Genomic DNA, 21,450 nt, shown 5'->3' with positions numbered 1-21,450 from the left:
TGCGCGCAGCGAATCATCGCATTGTGTTTTGTTGGCTCGTAACCTGTTGGCAACAACCTGGAGAGTTGTGTCTGTGGATCGTGGTCTTGGCCAAGCTATAGAAATAGTGGCCAACTGAATCGTATAACGCATAAAGTGCAAGCTAAAAGTGCGTGTAAGTGTAGCCACTTTGAAACGCGCGCACCTTCGACAATTTTAAGAGATTTGTCAACAGTTTGTCAGCTGTCAACTTGGCCCCTGAGGGGAATTATGGCAGTCAATCGTAGTTCATTTGCATTTCAACTCACTAAATGGCATAATAATATGAACAAATGGTAATTGCAAACAAAATAAAGCTGCTAAAAAAAGAAAAATGTATTTTACTTTCAAAGGAGCCAAAGCATGCGTCTGCCTTAGATGCCACAGTCTTTACATAAAATTTCAGATGTGCAGCTTGAAAATTAAGCAAAGCTTATAAAAATATACAGATGACGCGGAAGACGACCTTAGCACCCGTAGGCGCAACAACAACAGCAGCAGCAAAGAACAAGAAGAAAGGGAATTCTGGCGTGAACTTTATAATGATGATTGTTGGCATCGTTCTATTGTGCATTTGTTGCTGTTGCATTGTTATCTTTGCCATAATCTGTTGTCCCTGCTTAGCTTGTTTGGCCTGCTGCGCCATTTGTCAACGTCGTGACGAGGAGGAAGAGTAAGATCCAAATTCTACAATAAATTTATAAATATTTACAATTATGCACCTAAAAAGATGAGTGTAAATTCAGTGCTGCCTGCTGCACAATGTTTGTAGACTTACTTTGATCAGAAGCCATCACAGAACGAAGAGTTGAATACGTAATAGGCCACGGTGCATGTTGCAAACAGCAACAGTATAAATACGCTAAATGTAGCTACAGAGAGCAGCAGTGGAGCAAGAAAGTCCGGTAGCATAGTAAAGATTCATAAATGTTTGTATAAAAAAGAAAATAAAAATTGACAGTAAACTCTACAAATGATTTTTCTTTCATCGCATTTCAAATATTATTAACAACAAAATTGAGCATTTAGGCTCTCAAGTCAGTCAGTTATTTTAATCCAATGGAGAGAGCCAACGCTGGTAAGCCTGCCGGCAGCAAGGATACGCCGGCAATCATATTCGCCTTTATCATGCTGGGTATTCTATGCTGTGGCTGCTTACTAATTTTAATCCTTTGCCTGCCTTGCTTCGCACTCTGTGCCTGTTGTGCCTGCGAGGAGGATTATATGGAAGAATGTGACTGAAGCAATCAGAAAGACACACACACTATTTAGATAAGCGAAAATATTTGTTTATGTACATTTGTAACAGTTGCTAGAATTTGGAATATGTGCTGCTCTAACAAATCAAAATTTACTGTCAAATAAGCAAAATGCAAAGTGATTTACAGCAATATCAAATTCCTATTCTTTTAATCTTGAGTGCGGTACTTTTAACCATTTTGTTTTTTATTTGCTGTTGCTGCTGCAGCGTTTTTATTACGATCTGCAAATGTCGTTGCCATAATAATGGCTACGATAGCGATGCAAGCTAGTGCCAGGTTTAGCTTTAACAAAATTTGCTTTTGAATATATGCCAAATATATTAGCTTTTACATTTTATTTATAATTGTCTTTTCGATATTAACAAAATTTGTTATGCTAAACTAAATTTTATGCAACTAAAATGGCGGAAAAGAAGAAGGAAAATTGGTTCACAAAAATTCTCAAAAATTCTCTTTATCTGGGACTATTCATTGCGTTTGTCGTACTTTTTGTCATAATCTTGTGCGTCGTTTGCATTGTGGCTTTACTATGTAGCCCCTGTTGTGCAGCAATCGCTTGTATTCGTAAGCTCCGCGAAAGAAGACAAGGAGGGGGTGAAGAAAGACCAGACGACAATCAAGCAATTGACGCCTTTAGCATATTTTAAACAGTCCCCAATTGTGACAGTAATGGAAATAACACATTTTTAATTTTTTAACTAAGAACATAGCCTTTTAACTACTCTGGAATCTTATAAACAAATTAAATTGTATAGCTTTTTTTATTATATTATTTGGTCACCTGAATCGATAAGGTACTGTACTTAGCTCCACTGCATACTGTCTGCAAATAACTACGGAAAATTTTCACCTGCTCAAAATAAAATTGAAAGCATTGCGAAATGGCTGAGTCTTGCTCTGTAGTTAATTGAATTACAATTAATTATATTGCATAACAGCATATTCTGTATTTGTGATAGACGCTTTTCATTTTGGGAAAGTTACATATCATTGCACAGCAACTCGAATATTATTTTCAATTTGTTATGGTTATTATCAAAAGATGTAAGGAAAATAATAATAATAATCATAATGCAGACAAACTTGCACACACAGTTATAAAACTTTCAAAGCTCTGCTTGTTGCTGTTGCTTTTCTCTTTGGTAAATGGCCAAGACAATTAAAGTCTATGTGCGAACCTTTCTGTGAGCGACTTTATGCGTATAAATTAAATAAAAAACTTAATAGTAACAATTGCAACAAATGTCGCACATGCTATGCGCAATAATATAAACATTGTTAGTTGGATATATATAGTACTCACATATGAGCATGTCTGTTTTATTTATGTTGTTGTTGTTGCACTGGTTTGTCCACACAGGTGTCATCGATTGTTGCACAGTGAATCTATGCTAAAATCGTACAGAATTGATCTATTAGACTTTACACGAATATTGTTATTTATATTTTTAAATTAAAAGATTTTTATTACTTTAAGAAATTTAGTTTTGAAATAAATTATTTCTACACACACCACTGTGCATTAACTGAAAACAGTTTTCAGCGAAAGTAACTGAACAAGTTTCAATGCCAATTTTTTTTCTGGTCGTAATAGTTGGCCAAAAAGCAATGAAACTTTGATATTGTGTTTAGAATTTGATATGTTGTGAAAGTAAAAGCCCTTGCTGTACAGTGTGTGTATACAGTTTGCCCTGAAAATTGTGAACAAAATTTATTCATTAGCTTAAAAATGTTTTGAAATTCACGTAGAGCATTAAATTTTGTTGCAGTTTTTGAATACGTTTGGTATGCATGTTGCTCTAGCGTTATCGATTTCAACACAATAAAGCCGTGCGTACACAAACAACTGTTAACCAACACTACTGGCCGTCGCTCAATCCGCAACATTATGAGCTCATTACGCAGCATTGAAATATTTCCTGTTCACGGTCTAAGCGAAGAAAAGAAAGTGATAGAAATAATGAAAATGCCGCCTACAAGTCTTGCAAGTAAATATAACATAATTAATTGCCTTTCAAACATTTGCGCCAAGCTCTGCTGTAACATATTGTGCTGGATGGTACTTGCATAAAATGCGTACTATAAAGTTACCATGCATAGCATTTAAATGAGTAATTGTGTATTTACCTGGTGATTTAAAATACTCAGCTGTAGTTTTTGCACAATTGTGCACGCATTGATGATCTGTTATTATATAATTTATATTTTTAATGCCGCTCTTTAACATAAACTGTAAATACTATCGGTATATCGCATACGCACACAGTTTTAGGGTCACAGTATGGAGGAATACTTAGGTTTGAGAGATGTGCATACATCGATATGTTGACAGTTTTAGATTCATAACAGGGATTGCCATATGTGCAAAATATAAGTGTTGCCAAATGAGCAATTTAAAATGTCGATGCTTAACAACACCAGATTGAAGACAATGGCGGTTGCGGACGGTGTTGTTCCTACCTTAGCACGTAAATATTTGCTTAATTTAATACATTTAAATCAGTTTGCGACTATTATATGTTACACAGCTTAAGCCAATGTGCAGCGGTATTAACGGTTTCATATTAGACACGTTGGCTTAACCACGTACCTCAGTCCTTTGTTTGCGACTTGCACTGACCGCGTGTTGTTCCACTTACTCATACTCATACACACATTTGCCTTTAAATTTCCATTTGCAGTTCGCTCTAGCGTGGCTGTTGAGCTGTGGTCGTCAGCTGGTGCTAAACAGCCCTACGAGCACAAGCCCAATTTGCCGCGAGAGGAGACGAAAAGTTCGCGCTCGATCTGCTTCAGTCCGGATGGCCGCCACTTTGCCTACTCTAACGGGGTCGAGGTTAAGGTGCTGCGTGTGCCCGCTGCAAACGATGCCAATTGGGAGGTGGAATGCAAGCTGCCGCGACCAAAGGCCTTCTATCTCAAGTTCTCGCCGCGTGGCAATTACCTGTGCACATGGGAGCATTATGCTATAACCAAGGATCGGCCCGAGGGCTCTGCCAATTTGCTTGTCTATGAGATCGCCACTGGCACCGAAGTGTTTGCCATTGTGCAAAAGAATCAAACAGACTGGGAACCCTCTTGGTCATCGGATGAGTCTATCTTTGCGCTAGTTGTTGGCGGCGAGGCACTTTTCTACGATTTGGGTGCCGGCACTGCTGGATTTGCCAGCACATCGCGTAAAATTGGCGGCAGTCGTGGCGGCATGTTATCACTGGGTCCAGGACATTGTCCACCGTTCTTGGCATTCTACACGCCGGGCGCTAAAGGCGCACCTTCCATGTGCAAACTGTACAAATATCCGGCGTTGGCTCAGAATCAAACGGTGGCCTGTAAGAGCTTCTTCCAGGCGGATCGTGTGGATATGCTGTGGAACAAGCGTGGAACTGGCGTGCTGCTGGTCACCAGTACCGAGGTGGATAAGACTGGTGCGTCCTACTATGGCAATCAGGCACTGCACTTTATGGCCACCAAGGGTGACACTTGCTCTGTGCCTTTGTCCAAGGAGGGACCCGTACACAGCGTCAAATGGAGTCCCAAGGCGACTGAATTTGTTGTCGTCTACGGCTTCATGCCTTCCAAGGCTGCGTTATACAATCTCAAGTGTGATGTAATCTTCGACTTTGGCGAGGGACCACGCAACAGTGCCTACTTCAATCCCTTTGGTAACCTCATTGCGCTGGCTGGCTTCGGCAATCTGCCCGGTGCCGTCGAAGTCTGGGATGTCAGCAAGCGTGAGAGGCTGGCCAATCTAAAGTGTGCCGACACCACGCACTTTGAGTGGCATCCTAATGGCGAGTGGTTCGTCACAGCTACCACAGCGCCGCGTTTGCGCATAAGCAATGGGTAAGTGCCGCTAGCATAAGCCAAACTTACACTCGACTCTAGCTAACTTTTTCAACAGCTTTAAGATCTATCATTATTCGGGTGCCTTACTGCATGAGACTCTGTGGCCGCAGGGCCAAGAGCTGCTTGGATTGGAGTGGCAACAATATCCAGACAATACGTTTGCCGAGCCAAAAATCACAAAGGCCAAGCATGAGGGCATTAAATCCAGCCAGCCGGAGGCTAGCAAAAAGGCCTATACGCCGCCACATTTGCGTCTGCTCAAGGAGGGCAAGAATCCAGAAAAATACTTGCCACAGCCCACAGTGCCGGGACTTGCCGTCCAAGGAGGAGGAGGAGCAGCAGCAGGTAATAGCAGCCGGAAATTTTGGCATAGACAGTATGACTTGGATAATCCGATAATGCGGCGATGCCAGCAACAGCAGGGCCAACAGGGCGATCAGCAACTGACAAGCGTTGGCAGTGTCGGCTCAAGTGCCAGCTCAACGCGACCAAATCGACGCTATCGACCCTACCAGCATAAGCGCTACTAGAAAATCATTTCATTCCACTTCATAACCAAAAAAAATCATCCCCCCCTCAAAATGCAATGTGTAGGATTATTAGAGCACGCGTTGGCTGTAAGTAAACAATTGCATTTTGATTACTTTCCTACTTCTAACCCATGCCCAACCCACCGCGCCACATGCCCTTCTAGCGCGTTATGTCCGTAAGCAGAGCTGCAAATGAATGCGATTTCAATTTATGCATTGATTGAGACAACTATTGATACAATTCAAATTGTTGCTCAATCAATGCATAAATCAAAAGTCGAATTGCATTAGTTTGCAACTTTGTAGTTTGTCTGGTTGCCGATTTAGTTCTTCTACATTATGTTCAATAAATGCGTGTGTTTGTTGTAAGCAATTATTTTAAATTTTTTACTTGTTTAGTTACTTTTTTTGTTTCTGGCATTCAACTTAGCAAGCGTGTTTACTTTTAGTTTTAATTAAGCTTATTATTAAACCTATAGTTTTTATATTTAGAAACGTTAATTAATTCAGCTTCTTTCTGTTTACTCACAGGTTCGGCTGCGAATAACAAGAATAAAAGGAAAAATAACAACAATAACATCAACAAGACCAAGGGCAACAACAATATCAATAATAAGCGCGAAGCTGGCGATGCCAATGCGACAACAGCTGCAGTTACAGCTGCTCCCACTGAAAGTCAGGAATCGTTCAAGCAAAATCCACGACCACGTCAGCAACAGCAACATCATCATACTCAGCAGCAGCAGTCGGAGCAATCACCGTCCCTGGCCAATGGCAATGTTGGGCACAACAATCACAACAACAGCAACAATAATAGCGAAAAGGATCGCAAGATTCGCAGCGTGGCCAAGAAGTTGTCCGACATTAAGAAGCTGAAATCGCGTCAGAGTCAGGGTGAAACGCTCGAGTTGAATCAATTGAATAAGATTGAAATGGAAGCTAGCTATTTGGATGAGCTCAAGGCGCTCAAGTTATCCGCTTAAGCAATGTTTGTGCCATTCAATTGTTTATATTTGTGTGTGTGATACAATCAAAGTTTAAGCAGCAGCAGCAGCAACTACAACACGACGAAACACTGATGAGTTGGTTTTCCTGGGCCCCAATCCTAATCTATTATGTATTTTTTGGAATTTTTCTTCCCGTATATTAATTGCTACAAATGAAATGTTAGTAACTGTTTCCTTTACGTGCGCAAAAGTTTTTTCAAAGTTTAAAAAAATGAAATAACATTTTTCTACAATTGTGATTGCTATCTTTTTAATATTTCGTTTTTACAACAAAAACAATTTCTGTACCAAATTTGTGCTACTAAGTAATAAAGAATTTCTGGAAGAGAACAAACTAACACACACACCCACCCACAGTCGCTTGCAATACGCTCCTGTCTACAAAATTGGATTAATTTCTGGTAAATTCGTATTTACGCGCCATATTTCAAAAAGAAAGTTAGTACGAGTGCAGGGTTGCACGGGAGTTGTGTTGCGTCTAGGTTTTGGTTGCAGTCTCGGCTTACATGGTTGCATTTTTGGTTGCTGTCTCTGCTTGCAGGGTTGCACTGGAGGGTTCGTGTCTTGGCTAGTTTATTTAGTGCAGCCACCTTCTGCTGATTTCTTCTGTTCGCCTGGTATCTCAGAAAATTTGCTGTATGGGGAGATGCGATTTGGAGCGATTGCAAATTACAACAACAACAAGAACGGCAACAAATGACAACAACAACATGAAAATAGCAGCCAGCATAGCCTGTCGAGAAAGTAGCCATAGCTCGGTCAAATCTGGTCGGATTTGAATGCGCTTTGGACAGTTGATAGTCCTTCGTCTAGAGCACCATTGCCATGTCCTGCATCCTGACCTACAAAGACATCGCAATATTGCATAAAGCAAAGTCACACGCCACCCCTGCCCATTATGGGCGATACTGTAGAGAAATTTGGCCATAACCTAGCCGTATCCTGCCGCATTTCCAAAATTTCTGGTTTGCGGCACTCACAGGACGAAACTCTATCGATCTGCATCAAAAAAGTATAGGGTCATCTAATTATTCCAATAAACTTATGAAATTTTCACTTCGACGCCCGGCGAGCGAGCAATGCCAAAAAAAAACATAAAATGCCCATTTTCTACCGGAACCAATCAAGATAAAAGGACGTCCGGATTTCCTTTTGTCAGTCGATAGTCCTTTTTTAAAAAGGAATCGTTTGGCACTAATTTTGTCCTGATCCTGGCAAGAATTCGTGAGATATAGCCTATTTTCTGTATACAGAAAATGCTTGTTTTTCTCCGCTCCTGTAAGGACTTTCGTCCTTTGAATGGTATATTCTGAAAGCACTCAAGGAGCACTACTTGATGGCCAAAGGACATCCTTGCATTCCTTGTAGCTTCCAAGAAAAAGGACATTTTGTGTTTTTTGGCCAAATTTTGCGACTCACCCCCTGCAAATTTTTGTAAGAAATTCTTTTGTGCAATCCTGGAAAACCTGGTATGCAGTTCGATAGATACGACGCCCAGGATCACGAAAATACATATCCTTTTCTAATTGAAAGGATATCGCAGGAGCAGGAGATAAAATACAAATGAATTTACTCCCCTGCAGCGTGTTATTTTCCTTTTAATTTGGGAAATAAAAAATACAGTATGTTTTATGTTTTTGAACAATGTTCATTGTTTATTAATCATTATGAATTAATTTATTTATTTTCAGTTATTTTCATTATAATTTGTATTATATATTTTTTTGTTTGCTCTAGAGCGTTTCTTTTGCCATTGTTTTTTAAACTTATGTACCATTATCTTAACCTTATAATGCCATTAATTTATTTATATTTATATATATATTTGTTGTTGTTCATTTTTTTGGTTTTTAAAATCATGTTTCAATTATAGTTCATATTTATAAATATGTGTGTGTGTATATATGCATGCATTATCGGATGTTTGTCGATGCAGGCCAGCAAAAAACCCACAGACAGAGCAAATTGTATCCTGTGTACAGGCTATATAGTTATATATATATAGATGTTGTACAAATTGTGAACAAAGTGGTTTTCATTATCAATATTTCTGAATTGTTTGTCGATTGTAAGTTGTAAATTGTTGTTGCTATCGTATAGTTGTTGATTATTTATTTTTTTTTTCATATAGATGCGCTGTCTGTGTGTGTTCGTGTCCGTGTCCATGTCCGTGTGAGTGTTTTTAAAAACTTTTACAATTTATTGTTTGAGTCGTAAGAGTGTTTTTTGAGTGTGTCTGTGTGTGTGTCTGTGTTTGTGTATTGAAAAGCACAATAACTGCCATGGTTGAAGGGTTCTAGTGTAATTAGTTGTTGTTGTTGTTGTTTGCTGGCCGCATATATGGGATTCTTTATTTGCTCGAGGGGGTACTTATTGAAATAATTGCATTCATTATCCATTGGTTTTTTTGTTTGTTTCTTTTTCAACTTGCGCTGCTTAACATTATTTGAATTTAACTATATGTGTTTCTCATTTTGTTTACGTTTTGGTTATAAGTTTTGCGTTTACATGAAGTTCTCTCGCTCCACTTGCTTGCTTGAAGGATCTGCTTCATATGCATGTAGTATATATATAATTTATATGTATATATTTATATATATAATGTTCTTCTGGTATTTGGTTTTTCACATAGTAAATTTACAAATTCGTTACCGGATTTCTTTTTGGTTTATAGAAATGAAAAAATTGTTTTTCGTTTGCTCTCTTTAAATTCTTGTTAAACTTTGAATTATGCGTAAGTCTGTCTTTTAAATGGGGGATCTGCTGCTTCTTCATAATTGTTATTATTATATTATTATTATTATTATAATTTACCTTGTATAGTTTGCTGTAAGTGTAGTACTGTACCAGTTTATACTGACGGCTGTTGCTAGAACTTTTATGTACACACATTGGGCAATATTCCAAAAATGAATTTCTCCTTTTAACTGGCCTTAGCTGCTTAGCTCTCGAACTTTCCCCAATGTGCACCAGAGCAGGAGCACTTAGGAGCTAGACTAAAATTCTCTTACTTTCTCATCTGCTTACGTTTGTTATAGGTTTTTTTTTGGTTTTTTTTTGGGATTTTTGTTCTGTAAAGTATTCGCGTGCGTGCTTTGATTGCTCTTCTCATATGCAGTTTAGCACTCGTATATATAAGTATATATAGATAATATATATATATTATCGTATGTGTATGTTTTATAATTGATTTCGCACTCGCTTGCACTTTCTTAATTACTTTTACTTATTTAATAGAATACTTACAAACTGCGCATAACATACTATGCTTTAATTTTTGTTGTTTTGTTTATAAACGTATCCTCAATTTGTTTAGCTTTTGTTTTATATTAATATGCCTTCGACTTGTGTATAAAGTATTAAAATGATTTCATTATTTTTTGTTGCTCTTTACGCATTTGTAAATACAATTTTTGTTTTTGTTTTGTTCGCTTATTTTGTCTGTTCAACTCGCGTCGCGCTGCACTTTGCCTTGTCTTAAACATTTCTCGTGTAATTATATATTTTTCATATATATAATTGTTTTCGTCATTTCATTTCGCTTTTTTGCTTTGTATATATTAATATATAATTTGTTTAGTATAGTGTAAAATATATAAGAGATATTGTCAATATAGTAAAGGTGTTTGTTGTCAGTGGGAGTACCAACTGCAAACTGACACATTCCTGGGGGGAATTTCTTACTTATAGCAAAAATAGTCAAGTGATCGTTCGTATGTAGGTTCTTATACTTTTTTATTATTTAAATTTTATACTCATTATTCAGTAAGTATGTGTTGAGAGTGTGTAAGTGTATGTGTGTGTGTGTGTGTGTATGTACATATGCATGTCTAGTAAATGAATTGAACGTATAAAGGACTTAGCGCTGCGCTTTCTTCTCTAGCGCGCCTTGCTTTGCGCTTCTCAAGCTAAGCCTATGTGTTTGTATGTGTGTGTGTGTGTGTGTGTGTGTGTTTTGTTCTATAACGCATAATAAGAACTGATATGTTTACAAGACAATAATAAGACAGAGCTAGAGAGACTGGTGCATGGTTTTCTTTTTGGGTTTCAGAGAGTGATACGGAACAGAAATTACACATTACAAACTATTTTACATTTAAATCTCTTTTCATTACGTTTTTTTTTGTGTGTGATTTGCTTCAATCATTGCTAAGTTCGCGACCACAAATTGACTTTTATTTATATTCATTTTTATACGCAATTTTTTGTTTTAAAATATTTGACTTTATTTCGTATGTATTTTATGTAAAAAAGAGACATACTTTAATTTTCTTTGTTTTTATATTTTATATGTTCAATTTAAAGCTTTTGCGCCTGCGCCATCAGTTAATTGCTATATCTAGATGGCGCTATTTTCAGTAGAAAAATAATCAAAATAAATATTTTCGTATTCGAATTTATTCAAAAAATTGTGTGTCATGTCTGTCTGTCTGTTTGTTTGTTTGTTTTTGCTTGTTGTTGTAACAATTTTCTGCTAATTGACTGAAATTGATGTTTGTTACAAAGGACGCATTGTTTTTGTTTATGTTGTTGCATTTGTTTTTGTTGTGGTTGTTGTTGTTGTAGTTGTTGTTTCAGTATACCAATTGTCAGAACACTACGAAATCATATAAAGCTCTTACATCAACTTTTACTACGCTTAACGAACGTTTTAACAGTGGGAAAAATGCTAGAAAAAAAATCAACAGTACGCTTAAAGCTTTATCATCATTATCTCAAGAGATTTTTCGCTTACACTTCAGAACAAAAAGTTTCGTCATTGAAGTCTGAATGCTCTAGCGCAATTTAAACAGTGCAGTTTGCTGTAAATCGGATCTTCACTGTACCGAGCTATAACATAAAAGAATTTTCTAGCCGACTGTACTCTTTTCTTTTTTGAAATACTTTGTGCCAGCAAAGTGTAGCACATACATTGGTTTGTATTTATTTACTTAACTTAGGTTTGCTATAGCTTGTTTATAATTTTTTTACTTTTGTTTTGTCGGCATAGCTGCGCCTTGAAATGATTTTGTATAAAGAATTGCTTGCTATGCACGGATTCTCCGAAGAGTCTGCACTACAATTGTCATTTGAATATTTTTGCATGTTTTTCATTTTCATTTTCATTTTTTGCTAAGACAGTCAAAAAATTACAAGTATTTAAAAGTAATTTACAATGCATGTATATTTATATATATTGGGTGTATATATTTTTTATGCAATTTGCTGTTGTTTTCAAATCTTAGCTATAAAGTTTTAATTATGCTTTTTAGAGTATTATTACATTTTTTTTTCACATATATGTATATTATATTTTGTTAGTTATATATATATATAGGTATAATGAAAATGTAATATAGGACACGTTTTTTATTGTATTTATAGTTTTTGTGTTTTATGCACATGTCTGTTAATTTCTTTTTTTTTTGTTTTTTCAACAACAAATTAGTATTATTAGCTTTTAAAGTAACCATTGCCTTTTCTCCCTTGCAGATTGTAAGCGCCTTACATACATACTTACAAACACATGTGAGTGTAAGTGCTGTACGCATGCATTGCTAATTAAATTTTATGCATAATGTACTCGATATTCTATATAAGTGCCTCAACTTCGTCTTCTTCTATCGATTGCCTCTAGCCGATTTGCAAAAAATTTCGCTGCTTAATTTTTGCCTATCTAAAAAATATCTGAAATTTCTTATGCTTGTCTTTTCTTTTTAGCTTGTTGTGCCTCTGCTGCTGCCGCTGCTTTCAGTTTTGTTTTTTTTTTTTGATTAGTCATATATGTAGTTATAATATATATATTCTTATTAAAATTATGCTGTACTAGTTTCGAATGTTTGTTTACTTATTTTGTTGTTGTTTGAACGTGCAAATGAACTCAACTTGAAATAGCAAACTGCAAATTGTCGAGCTCGAATTCGATATCGAAACACTTATAACGTTTTGCAGCACTGCTACGAAATTTGTGTGAAACTTTTGAAAATTAGTCAAGTTAGCAGCTTGCTTGCAGCTTTTACGTTTGTAGTGTTGGAAAGTCGCTTGTAACTTTCATAAAAACACTATAAATTGCATAATTGCTTGTTACATAACTATGAATATATATATTTTATATATGTTAGTATATATTGTTATATTTTTTTTGTTTTTCTTTTTGGTTTACTCATGCTCTTGTCTATATGTATGTTGTATGTCTGTTTAATCGTTTTTATTGGTCCGAGACTTTTGACTGGCAAAGAGTCCTGGAGAGCGTTGGTTTGACAATTTGGCAAAAATGTTTTGAAAGGAACATTGTTCATTGCATTCACTGCAGCTACTACTTACTGCTTCTGCTTTATCTCTTCTTCTTTTGCACAAACAGACAAAAAACGTATGCTTAACAAATATTTTTGATGCACTTATCTCTTGTGTTTTTGTTTTTGGTTAATTCGTAATACTTCCATATAATTGTATATAAATATATTTGTTCTATGCTGTTGTTGTGTGTCTGCACACGCACACACACACACATACACACAGACTTGCCTCGAAAGGTTTGCGAGTGGCAAAGTCTGTGGCGCCTAGAAAATAACTGTAATTGCACATGACGTGGCCTATTACGCTTCCGTTCAAATTTGCTTTGTTACCCATACACTGTTGGCTTTTATACATACGTATTTATACATAGATTTGAGTTAATTGTTGTTAAACATTGCTCAATTTGTTTTCGTTTTTGGTTTCTGTTACCTTTTTGTCTATCCAAATATTTTGTTTACACTTAACAATTAATATATATATATATATATATATATATATGTGTGTTGTAATAGTTCAATGTTATACTTTTGTTTAGCTTTTGATTTATCAGTTGTGTGTGTGTGTGTGAGTGTTTGCTTAAATAATATTTTATATTTATATTTTTTTTGTATTTTTTTTTAGTTTTTTTCATGCTTTGCCTGCAGCTAACGCTCACAGTTTATAGTTTTCAGTTATCATTATACATTGCTTTTGTATTATTCATTGTTTAATAATGAATGCATTTAACATATTTGTCTAACTAGCCATTGACGCCTTGCCATTGATTGAAGCCATGCATTTATGCACTTCGCTTCTTATAATGAAAACAAAAGATATTTTTGTTGTTGTTCTTATCAAAGTATATAATTAATATAAAATCAATAGATTTAATTCTATAACAAATTGTTAGCTTTGGCCAATAATAAACACTTGCAAGTTTAAAATAGTTGAAAGATTTGTTTGTGTTCTTTTGATTTGATTTACGCAAATTGAAAGACGAAAATTAGACAAAGTAGAAACAATAAACAGTTTGTATTACTTACAAGATTCACACACATGCACACAAGTGTGTTAGTGTGTGTGTGTGTGCATAAACGTAACATTGCTAAAAATTTGCATTAAACATTTAATTTGTTTTTTGTTTCTTTGTTGCTTGCTTTTGATTATTATTATTTGTATATATTGCATTTAATTTATATATATATAATTTATGTATTTATGTAATTACTTTATATGTATGCATGTATATCGACTTTAACTTTAAAAGTTACAACTTAATTATTTATGAATTTAAATTATAACATTTTATTTATATACGTGTATATATTTGTTTGCTATTTGTTCATTGCAATAAATATGTTTTTAAAAACTTACATTTTTTTTTGCATTTTACATTATTTATTTGGGGTTTGCTCATTACGTAAAAATTGCTTGTGGCCTCGCCGCCGCCGCTGCCACGCCCACGCTGCTGCGCCTACTCTGCTGTTGATGCTGCAACGTTGCACTTGCCACAGTTGCGTTTAATTTGCATTTTAAACGATTTTTGCTGCATACGTTGCAAGTTTCTCTTTCACTCGGTGTGTGTGTGTGTGTGTGGGGGCGTGTGTGTATGTGTGTGGTAGGCGTGTCACTTCGGGTAGGCTGCGCGGCTTGATTATTTTGTTTGTTGTTGTTAAATTAAAATTAACTTTTTTTTTTGTTTTTTCATACGCGCTTGTCGATTTTGCGTTCTATAAATTGTTATAGGTTTATATATATGTAGGTATGTGTATGCGTGTATATACATATATATGTATATATATATTTTTGGTTGCATATGTGTATGTGTGTGTGTGTGGCATATACTTTAATTAATTAATTATATTTTGTGTTTGTGTTTGGTTTATTGGGTTTTATCTCGCCTTCGCTGCTGCAACACTGATTTTCATTTATACGCTGTTGTTAACTCACACATACACTATGTACACACACACACAGCTGCATGTACATAGGCCATGTAATTGTGCATATGTAAAATTAATTATGTTGTTGTTGTTTTTGTTGTTGTTGGTTGCAGTTGCTATTTTCGTTTGCTGTTGTTGCTGTCGCTGTTGTTGTTGTTGTAATATTGCGGTTGTTGTTGTTGTCGGCGCCCCACCTTTTTAATGGTATCCATTTGTAAATGCCGCAGGAATTAGTGGTCCCTGTAAATAAACGTTGCCCACATCGAACAAAAACAAGAACAATACAACAAAATTATTCAATCAAAATACATACAAGCAGTAGCACCTCTAATGCACACATACATACATATATTTATATAAAGGCATAATTAAATTTAGCTAAAGAAAATTAATAAATGTATTTATTTTTATATATACACAGGGCAATTAACTCTTTTTTCAGTGAGCAAGGTATAAGAACTAAAAATTATATAGTTATTTAATGTTTTGTAGTAATTTTTTAATTGCTGATTGAGTTTTGCACAAATAATTATAAATGCAATGACACGTGCCATCAATAACACAAAATACATAGCACTAAAAAAAAAAACACGCGTTGATCTGCTTAGCTTCGCGGTTAAAAGAAGACTGACTGACTGTGCTAAGCTCCACTCTTTAATAAGCTGACGATCTCCCAATGCAGTCGACTGCAGTCGCTGCAGTGAACGCGCTCTCTAAGAAGCCTAAGCTCTCTAAGCATTGTCGCGGCAGCGAGCCTGGTCTCTGTTAAGTGGGCGCTCTCTAAGCATTGTCGCGGCAGCGAGCCTTATCTCTGTAAGGCGTGCGCTCTCTCAGCACTAAAGAAGCTGGCGCTATAAATCTTATCTCTTCGTTGGCTGGGGCTCTCTAAGCATTGTCGTGGCAGCGAGCGTGGTCTATGTTAAGCGGGCGCTTTCTCAGCACTAAAGAGTGCGCTCACTAAGATGGCGGCACGATAAGTTTGCTGACGCTCTCTAAGCATTGTCGGTGGTTCTCAGCACTAAAGAGCGCCCTCACTAAGATGGCGGCATGGTAAGTCTAATCTCTTTGTTGGCTGGCGCTCTCTAAGCATTGTCGCGGCAGTGAGCTTGATCTCTTATAGGTTGGCGCGGTTCTCTATCAGGCACTCAACGAGCGCTCGTATTGGCAAGGCGCAAGTGACTGAGCCTACGCTTAAGATTAGGATGTGGTGTGTAAGAAAGAAGCATTCAAACGCACGTGGGAAAATGTCTTACAATTTTAAATCATACAACAAACATCCCCATTCCTTCGCCTCAACTCACTACAAGCATGCATATCTTAAAAATTCAGAATATCTGTCTAGGTTAATTGTGCGTGAGTTGATTGTCAAATACTCAATCGTTTCATATTTAAACTATTTTTCTGTTCTCCAGCCGTGTATATGGATGCATGTGGTTGCGCTACTGCCGCTAAATAAAATATAATGCATGTATATGAATATGGCATCATTATATAGCATTATTAAATCACAGCTAATAATTAAACAAGTTTGCAGATCATCACAAGATTTGAGCAAGGCTTTGAATATTAATAAAATATATTGTAAATATTATTTAATTTTTTATATATCATATTTTATGCTGTTATTGTTTTTTATCAACTATTTGAATGAGCTATATAGAGAGATATTGAGATATATATATATATAGAGAGAGAGAGAGAATAGAGAGAGAGAGAAAAAACACGCTGTAGTTATGTTGGTGTGCCTACCTTGTGCAACTGCGTTTAGTTATATAACTCTTATCTCTTTCGCGTTATAATGTTTGCATATATTTTTTATATGTATTTTAGATTCTTGTTATATATATATATATTTTTATATATATAATTGTATATGTTTTCTTTTTTTTATATATTTTTTTGGGGAATTTTTCTTTTTTTTGTTTCTTTTTAATATTGGTTTATCAGTCTTTTTATATATTAGCCATCGCAAAGTTCAACGAATAAATCTGTACGAAATGAAAGAGAAATACATAGTACAGTATATTTAAGAAGGTCAACGGCATTAACTAATTAACTAATATAACGCTATATGTACTACAAATGGAAACCAGAACGCAGAATGCCCCAGCCACGCCCCCACTGCCTTAATTTAAGTTAGAGAGAGAGAGAGAGCGAGACGCACTGCTATTGCTACTCACCGGGCTATAGTTCAATGGAGCACGGCTGACGGCAATGGGAAAGCCCGAGGGCTGCGGACTAGTGGCCTGTACATAGCCCACATTATCGGCTCCGGCGGAGCTGTACATGTCGATAGTTGGTCCGGGCGAATTGGTTGACGGAAAGCCCTGCCGTGTGGCCGTATTGGCGGCAGCGGCATGCGGCGAGGCCGACGGGCCGTAGCTGTGGGCAGCAGCAGCGGCTGCCTGATAGTTATTCATCACTGCATAGGGGAGATACGAAGAAGAAACTTGGAAATATAGTTAGATTGTTAAAATAAACGCTTAATACACAGATCGAATGGCTGGTTGAGCAGTCAAGCCAAGCTGAGCTATATATATAGAAGCTATAGCTTGACTTGACTTCAACGGTTTGCTTGTTGATGATGCTTACCTGAAAGCGCCTGTGTCAACAATGGAGTGTTGTTGTTGGGAGTCAGCTGCCCATTGGTTAGATCAACTGCAAGCGGCAAAAGATTAAACAAGAATAGCAGTTGCTTAATTAGACTATAGAGTCAAAACGTTTAAATATAGTACGAACTACTTAAATGAGAGTTTTGGGCAATAGTAAGAGCCTAAGAGTATAAAAGTAAACAAGACGTAGCTACAGTTTACATGTGTATTGAATGCGTATGAGTAATATAGTGGGCTGGGTTTGAGTGTGAGTTAAAGCAAATTAAAACTAAAACGGAAAGTTAAAAGCCCCAATTGCAGTCTAACTAGCGCGCAGCGACCAAAAGCTATAAAATGTGTGTGTTTATATAGAACATAATATATATAGAGAGAGACAAAAATATGCACTACAAACAGTTAGAGAGAGAGAGAGCAGCAATTGCTAGCTGCTGGTTATTAAATGTTGCGTAGCTTTGGCTTTGGCTTTCGCTGTTTGCAGAATCACAACGAAAATGCAGTTTTCCTTTTAGCGACATTTTGCTTTCTTTGCCTTGTTATCATTGCTTTTTACCACTAGTTGTTGTTGTTGTTGTTGTTGTTGTTCATGGTCGCAGCTGCTGTAGCAAGTAAAAATACGCCAGCGCCAATATTGAAATGGCAACAGTAGAGAGTAAACTGCGTTGGGTTCGGGTATGCTGTGTGTGTGGGGGTTGTGGGTAACGGGTTATGGCTAACGGATTACAGCAGCATTGACGCTTGGGTTGGCTGGTTGGGGGTGCATCAAATTGGTGAATGTAGCAGTTGCATTTCCTGCGGAAACACAAAAATTGATGCAACGTAACGTGACGTAACGTAACGTAACGAGGCGTGGCATGGCCATGGCAGACGTTTTTGCTTGTTCCGTTATTGTTCCGCATCGCTTTCTTTTTCAAACTATATAACTGTATGCATGTGTGTGTGTGTGTGTGTGTGTGTGTCTGTTTGTGTGTTGTGCGTATGGCGCCAATCAACTTTGGCTCACGTTTAGTTTAGCTGCTGTTTTCATTAGTGACAACAACAACAACAACAACAGTTAACAAAAAGCGCTAACTGCATTTTCGTAAATAAATACAAAAGCGTCTACTTTTGCTTTTTGCGCTGCTCTGCTGCTCTCTGCATTGCGTTGCTTACATTTTTACTAATTTAACTAATTTAGACTACACAATTGTTTATATAACTATAGTTAATACAAATTATGTTTTTTTTTTCAGCTTAGCTATAAACTACAACAGCTTTAAATTTTTTAGCTTTTATTTTTGGCACTATTTTGAAATTTGTTATACAAAATTGCTAAGTTTTGTTTTTTTCTATAAATTACAATTTACATTGAATTCAGTTATAAACGTTTTGAAATTTCTTTAATACTTCAACGAGTAGCTATAACGAGTAAAATCAAAAGTTAACTCTATAGCGAGTTGTCATAAAAGTTACACACGTATTTAGTTACAGTTACTATTGAATTGCTGCTAGACTCTTCTCTGTTATAGCGAGAAGCTACAACGAGTAACTAGAACGAGTAACTAGAACGATTAACAATTGATTATATATTTTGGTATACATATATAGAAAATGATTGCTTGCTGGATTATATTGCATTCTCGTATAATTAAGACGACCAAAAGCTGACCTTGTTGAGAGAGCGAGAGCGCTGATGGGTGGGTGTGCGGGCGGGCGCTGTGTCGGTTTGCTGCTGCAGTCTCGTTGGTTAGACGTTTTCAAGTTTATTACGCATACGCCTCGCTGGTCACTTTGTCAATTTGTTGGTCGGTCGGTCCTCGCTCGCTCTCATGCTATTTGGCTATGTTCAAATGCTATTAAGATGAGTGGGTGGAAGAGGCTGAGGCCTTGCGGCCACAAAGGATAGACGATTTGGCTTTTTTGGGTTTTCTCGGCATTTGTATCCGTATATATATTTGCTTTTTCTTTTTGTTGTTGTGCATTTATTATTTATAAGTTAATAACTTTTTGGTATTTTGCATAAGCAATTTTCAATGCTGCATGTTTGGCATGTTTTTGGTTTTTGTATTTGAAGCGTTTTCTTATAAATCACAGTATATACGTGTAAAATACATAAATATGCGTATGCGTGTGTGTGTGTGTGCCTGTGAGTGTGTATAAATAACTTGCAAGCATTTTAATAGTATAGCAGCTGCTATGCCTTGACTTTAATTTCATTAAGTTTGATTTTATGTTGAGCCAAAAATTTATATGATAACTGCATTCAATTAACTAATTAACAGCTTATCAATTTATCAGTGTGTGTGTGTATGTGCGTTTATATGTGTGTGTATAAGCATGTATATAAGTTAGCTATATAGGCGTATGGAGAAGTAGATAGAAAAATTGTATTTTTCAATTAAACTTAAAGTCGCTCTTCGAAAATGGATGGACATTAATATTGTATTTTTCGCATTTTGTTTATATTATTATTATTATAATTATTATTAGTATTGTACAAATCAAATAGATTTTGTAGTTGTAGTCGCATAAAATGAATACTTTATAACTAAGCTTGTATATTTGTATTTATAGATATTAAATATATATGTATATATAATGTTAATAAAAATAATTTTCGCAGCATTGGAATTTTGTTGTAGTTTTGTTTTTGTTTTGATGCAACGATGAAGGAATTTATGCAGGATATGCAATATGTATATAGTACGATGATATAGCATATAGTATGATGAGTAGTTAGTTGATTTAGTCAAATGAAAAATGCAACTAATTAATAAACTTTGCCCATTTTGTTGCTACAAATCTCGACTAAAACTCTGGGGTATAAAGCAAAATAATAAACAACTACAGTATAGAGTCAAAATTAATTAAAGCATAATAAGGTTTGCTAAATGCATGTGTGTGCGTGTGTGTGTGTGTGTGATAGGCCTTGTTAAAATTTCCGTTGCCCATTTTGTTATCTAAATGTTTTCATGTTCATACGTGTGTGTGTGTGTTTGTTTGCGACTAATTTATGCGCAGAAATAAATGTGGAAATGTGGAAAATTTGCATTTAAATGCCAACGTTAAAATAGTTTTATAAATAATTGATGGGTAACCCTGGTACAGTTGCAACGTTTCAAAAAAATAAATACATTTTTTTATGTGTATGTGTGTGTGTGTGTGTGTGTGTATATAGACTACGAGTTATATGTGGTTAGATAAACTGTTTGTGTCATACCTCTAGGGAAACTGCTACAAACACACAGACATATATTTAAATATATATATATAGATATACTATAGAGTGATTATACGATTATGCGTGTGTGTATTGGGACTACTTTGTATATATGCACGACTATACGTTTTGATTATAGTTTCAACAACTTGTCAAAAGCTACAGAGCTAAGCTATAGTTTATGTTTATATAGTTGTTCATTATAGAGATACTGCAGTTATAATTGCATTAATTCAAGGGTAGTGCTAAGTTGAAAAACGTTTTGGGTACTAACTAGTCTAGTCTAGGCTATGCATTGAAGTTTACTACTAAACTCGTCTAGTTTTAATGCGCTTGCAGTTATCGATATCGATTTCGCATCTGCTAGCAAATTAAATTATTCGGCAAGCCGAGCAGCCAATTCGAACTCGTTGCTGCTTTTCGAATTCAATTCTGTTTGAATGTTGCTGTTGTTGTTGTTGTTGTTGTTGTTGTTAGCATAGAGCGTACTAAACTAAATTTCGTTAGTTTTTATTGTTGTTGTACCTACTTGTCACAGTACAAATGATTTATTTGCATTGCGTTTTGATATTTATTCATTCTGCTTTGTTTTTGTCGAAGAAGAAAAAAAATAAGCACAGCAACAACAAATGTAAATAAATAAAATACAGACAAAATGGCAATGAAATATTAAATACAATTTCGCAGGCCTTTCGTTTAGTTATTAATGCGTTTGGCTTTTTTTCAGGGCGTTCTCTTTCAGTCTGCGCTTTGCGTTATTTATTGTATTTCATTTCGATGC

General features: G+C 35.9%; 2 protein-coding genes and 1 long non-coding RNA gene across 10 annotated transcripts in view; 2 read left to right on the top strand and 1 right to left on the bottom strand.

Annotated features, from left to right (window-relative positions):
- Positions 1-600: 600 nt before the first annotated feature.
- On the top strand, positions 601-1,437 carry LOC108599152. The gene is made up of 2 exons (XR_001915120.1): positions 601-691; positions 749-1,437. It is a non-coding gene; the product is annotated as an uncharacterized LOC108599152 (long non-coding RNA).
- Positions 1,438-3,007: 1,570 nt separating this feature from the next.
- On the top strand, positions 3,008-7,005 carry LOC108600956 (eukaryotic translation initiation factor 2A). 2 transcript variants are annotated; one of them, XM_017988803.2, is made up of 4 exons: positions 3,008-3,268; positions 3,962-5,123; positions 5,182-5,471; positions 6,188-7,005. In XM_017988803.2, the coding sequence occupies exons 1-4, from the start codon at positions 3,169-3,171 to the stop codon at positions 6,637-6,639; spliced, it is 2,004 nt and encodes a 667-aa protein (XP_017844292.1). In that variant the 5' UTR covers positions 3,008-3,168; the 3' UTR covers positions 6,640-7,005. The 2 variants fall into 2 exon arrangements, with proteins under 2 accessions (XP_017844292.1, XP_017844294.1); XM_017988805.1 differs by lacking the exon at positions 3,008-3,268 and adding an exon at positions 3,675-3,748.
- Positions 7,006-14,726: 7,721 nt separating this feature from the next.
- The window catches only part of LOC108600098 (RNA-binding protein Musashi homolog Rbp6), a 74,162-nt gene continuing 67,438 nt past the window's right edge, over positions 14,727-21,450 (bottom strand). For 2 of the 7 annotated variants that reach the window (XM_033293829.1, XM_033293828.1), the window contains 3 exons: positions 17,454-17,519; positions 17,042-17,283; positions 16,761-16,849 (listed from right to left, as the gene is read on the bottom strand). In XM_033293829.1, coding sequence (XP_033149720.1) covers positions 16,814-16,849; positions 17,042-17,283; positions 17,454-17,519 — 344 coding nt within the window. In that variant the 3' untranslated portion in view covers positions 16,761-16,813. Of the gene's footprint in view, positions 15,102-16,760; positions 16,850-17,041; positions 17,311-17,453; positions 17,520-21,450 lie in introns of those variants that run through there. The other 5 variants (XM_033293824.1, XM_033293827.1, XM_033293825.1 and 2 more) reach the window with 5 other exon arrangements.

This window comes from Drosophila busckii, chromosome 3L (assembly GCF_011750605.1).
Source record: "Drosophila busckii strain San Diego stock center, stock number 13000-0081.31 chromosome 3L, ASM1175060v1, whole genome shotgun sequence".
Lineage (NCBI taxonomy): Eukaryota > Metazoa > Arthropoda > Insecta > Diptera > Drosophilidae > Drosophila > Drosophila busckii.
This window is presented reverse-complemented; position numbering and strand designations above follow the sequence as displayed.

What these genes read in the sequence shown, in the direction of transcription:
- LOC108600956 (XM_017988803.2), top strand. Translation starts at nt 3,169, where the DNA reads ATGAGCTCATTACGCAGCATTGAAATATTTCCTGTTCACGGTCTAAGC. An exon ending in GCCGCCTACAAGTCTTGCAA is followed by an intron (nt 3,269 to 3,961) that starts GTAAATATAACA and finishes TTCCATTTGCAG; the next exon opens with TTCGCTCTAGCGTGGCTGTT. An exon ending in CGTTTGCGCATAAGCAATGG is followed by an intron (nt 5,124 to 5,181) that starts GTAAGTGCCGCT and finishes CTTTTTCAACAG; the next exon opens with CTTTAAGATCTATCATTATT.